This window comes from Episyrphus balteatus, chromosome 3 (assembly GCF_945859705.1).
Source record: "Episyrphus balteatus chromosome 3, idEpiBalt1.1, whole genome shotgun sequence".
NCBI classification, from domain to species: Eukaryota; Metazoa; Arthropoda; class Insecta; order Diptera; family Syrphidae; genus Episyrphus; species Episyrphus balteatus.
This window is the reverse complement of record NC_079136.1, coordinates 32,948,750-32,952,413: the sequence shown is the minus strand read 5'-3', so window position 1 is coordinate 32,952,413 and position 3,664 is coordinate 32,948,750. Positions and strand designations below refer to the sequence as shown.

The following is a 3,664-nucleotide window of genomic DNA, read 5'->3' as shown; positions in this document are numbered from 1 at the left end:
CTGGTGTTCTGAATATTTTTTTTTTAAATTTATCTTTCTGACTCCTTCTTTCGCAGAAAATACTTTTTAATATTCACTTTCTATTATAAAAAAGGAAAAGTTGAAAATTTTAATTATTTCAGTGTTAAAAATATAACTGACTTTTCACATGAACCATAACAATTTGATGAAAAGTCACAAAATTTACCCTAACTCTTCTGCGTCTCAACTGAATATTCTAAAACTTTCAGACGTGATCGATCATACCAAAAGGCACCTTTTTTAAATTGCAAGTGTTGCCAATTTTACTTTTTTTCATACAACAAAAACGGTCTTGCCCCCATAGGCGGTCTTGCCCCTACTTCCCCTACCTACAATTTTTTTTTCTGATAGGTATCTAAACAAATCGATGAATTTCCAACAGCTAGCTTATATTTATGAACTTTGAACTACACTCAGTCACAAAAGTAAATATACACCCCTAACTTTGTTTAACCAAAACCGTTAAACAAAATGTAATAGATTTTCGAATAAAATTTAAATGTGGTTTTATTTCACTCGATTCTTATAGGAAGAGTGGATAAGATTCGGCCCAAATGTTACAAAAAACCTAGTAAAATCAATGCCTTTAAGAAAGTTTGACCTTGTCAAGTCTAAAGGTTACCCTAAAAAGTATTAAATCCCACACAAAACTTAGAATTCTATTCTTTCAACATCGGTTTTCATAGTTTTTAATGAAATAAACCACAATTAAATTTTTTTCGAAAATCTATTAGATTTTTATTAAAGCGATCTTGGTTAAACATAGTTAGCGGTGTATACTTACTTTGGTGACTGAGTGTATATAAGAACAGGTATGTGCCGTTGAGTCATGTATTTTGTTTTTGAGCAACAAATCTGGTTTTTCCTAATTTTAGCTTTAATTCGGATAGTGACGTTTGTTTTGATTAAATTTTTGAGGTGGTCTATCTAACTTTTAGTATTTTATCTTCATTCAGATAGTCACATCTATAAGTCTTGGTCGATTCGTTGATATTCTTGTTCATTCGTTGTCTTGACAGAATCTTTTTTCACAAGAATTCAAGATGGTAAGAAAATTATACCTTTGTATTGCGGATGTTCTAACAATTGTCAATATATCACTGACAAGTGCAAGTAAGTCAAAGAAAAAATTCAATTTTTTTTTGTTTCAATTTAATTTTAAAATGAATGAACCAGATTTTTGTTTTGCAATTTTTTATGTTTTATTTCCGGGTTGTTGTGTTTTATTTTATTTTTTCCTCAAAAATTAGGACAGCTTTTTAATTTTTGAAGAAGGTAATACCTACTACTTTTCCAGCGTTTGAGAAAAAATTTCCTTTTTGACAAGAAATGTCAAAGGGATTATCGTGCTTACAATTAGTACCATGTTGCCATTTTGAATCAGCGATGACTCAATCGCCATCTCCAAAATTGAAAATTGGGCAGCAAGGCTGTCGTTTCACCTTTAGAGTTGGCATGATTCAGCATGCAGCATGTGGAACTGCAAGTTACATGTGGGAAGTTACTTTGCGGGAAACCAAAATCCCCAAAAAAAGGTGAAACAAAAAGTCCACAAGAGGAAATCCCAAAATGATGTTGATAGTCTATCAAGCAATCAAATCGCGCGCGCGAAAAAAGAAAAGATTTTTTTAGGGGATTTTATCCTTTGAACCCCTTTCCCCATAGAGAATTTTTTTTTTAACTAAAATTTTGTGGGGATTTCATCCTAATCAGATTTTTATTTTTTGAGCTAGAGTATGTCCCCCTAAATAATATTTTTTTTTTTTGCTGGTATTTTCTTTTTTTAACCAATTTGAAATTCATATTGTAAAAAAACCCACAAAAAGGTACGAATATAATAATTATATTGTTCTTAAAAAAATCTTTTAAATATGATTGTTTTATATTATTCTTTGATGCATCGAAATTTTATAGCCCCATTTTTCAGTAGAAATTTTTATTGTTAACAAAATTGGACCGCAACCACCAGCTCTAGAAAACACAGCAAATAATTCTACTAACGTAACAAAAATTGACGAATTTCCATCACGGATGGCATTGATAGATCTAGAAAACACCATTACAAGACTGGGAACAAATCTACCCGAACCTGGTCAGTGTGGTAATTTTATTTCAAATCCAATTAATGGTGCCAATGTAATAAAAATTGACAAATTTCCATGGTTGGCACTGATACAGTATGAAAAAGGTAAGAATTCATGTTTTTTTTTTTTCTTCGACTTTTGAATTTTTTTTTTGTTTTATCCTTAGATGGGAATTCAGTTGGATATAGATGTAGTGGAAGTTTGATCAATAACCGATATGTTTTGACAGCAGCGCAATGCATAAGCGGCCTACCCATAAATTGGAAGCCGTCTCGAGTTCGTTTAGGTGAATGGAACGCTTCAACAGATCAAGACTGTGAGGTAGACACTCGTGGTATTAAGAACTGTGCTGATCCTTATATTGATGTTACAATCGAGAAAGTAATTCCTCATGAAAAATTTGAAAATTCATTAAAGGGTCCACAGAACGATATAGCTTTGATACGTTTATCACGTATTGTTGATTATACCGATTATATTCGACCAATTTGTTTGCCACTTGATGATATCCTCAAGGAATCAACATTTGACGGATACAAAATGTATATTTCCGGTTGGGAAATACCCGATGAAGGAATAAAGGGAATTATTAAACGTTATGCTGAAGTTCCAGTTGTACCGGTAAATGAATGCAAAAGTCTTTACAGCCAAAACAGTTTAGATGTAGGAACCTCACAAATTTGTGCTGGTGGTCAAAAAGGTATTGATTCTTGCCGTGGTGATGCAGGTGGACCTCTTATTGGATTGGATTCTTCTAATAAACAGCGAGTTTACAATTTTATCGCTGGAATAGTTTCATTTGGGGCATCTCCGTGTGGACAGCAAGACTGGCCAAGTGTTTACACAAGAGTCGGTTATTATGTTGATTGGATTAAGCAACATATTGAACCTTAAATTTTGTTTGAATTTGTATCTGATAGATCAGTGTATGGAATAAAATAAAAAAATTATTGAATACTTATTGTACTTAAATTTGTTTTTTTTTTCTCTCTTTTTCGGAACTTTCGTTAGAAATTGAGGTAATTTAAGCTGCAATGTATGTTAGCTCTTGTGGTAAAAGAAGCTCTTATCTTAAGACTTTTGATGAAAAATTAGGGAAAATTATATTTTGATTCTATTAAAGCATTTCTGACAATGCAAAAAAATTCTTTAAATCTGTTTTTATAACCAACGAAACAAATTTTTTAATGGTTTTGATAAAAGAACGAAGTATGCCATCTGAGAAGGAATCGGATAGCAAGATAGTCGATAAAATTGACTATCAAAATCGACAATTTATGGGGCTAAATTGTCGTTGTTTAACTATCAACTATCAGCGTTAGCCGATTCCACCCCTGATTTCTTGTATGAAAAGAAGTTTCAAGAAAATAATTTTTTATTAGGGTAATCCAGGAGGAATGTGCCAAAAAGCTAGAGCGTATAAAATGGGTCGTGATAAAAAAAATCGTATGGGAGAGGGGTTTATTCCCCCTTGTTTAGCGGGGAGGGGTAATTAAAAAAAAACTGACTTAGTTTGAAAAAAAAATGTATTAAAAATCAACTGTTAGACTTAAAATAAC

General features: G+C 32.0%; 1 protein-coding gene across 1 annotated transcript; it reads left to right on the top strand.

Annotated features, from left to right (window-relative positions):
* The first annotated feature begins 1,827 nt into the window (after positions 1 to 1,827).
* On the top strand, positions 1,828 to 3,012 carry LOC129915245 (serine protease easter-like). Its single transcript, XM_055994727.1, has 2 exons — positions 1,828 to 2,209; positions 2,272 to 3,012. The coding sequence occupies exons 1-2, from the start codon at positions 2,053 to 2,055 to the stop codon at positions 2,997 to 2,999; spliced, it is 885 nt and encodes a 294-aa protein (XP_055850702.1). The 5' UTR covers positions 1,828 to 2,052; the 3' UTR covers positions 3,000 to 3,012.
* Positions 3,013 to 3,664: the final 652 nt, after the last annotated feature.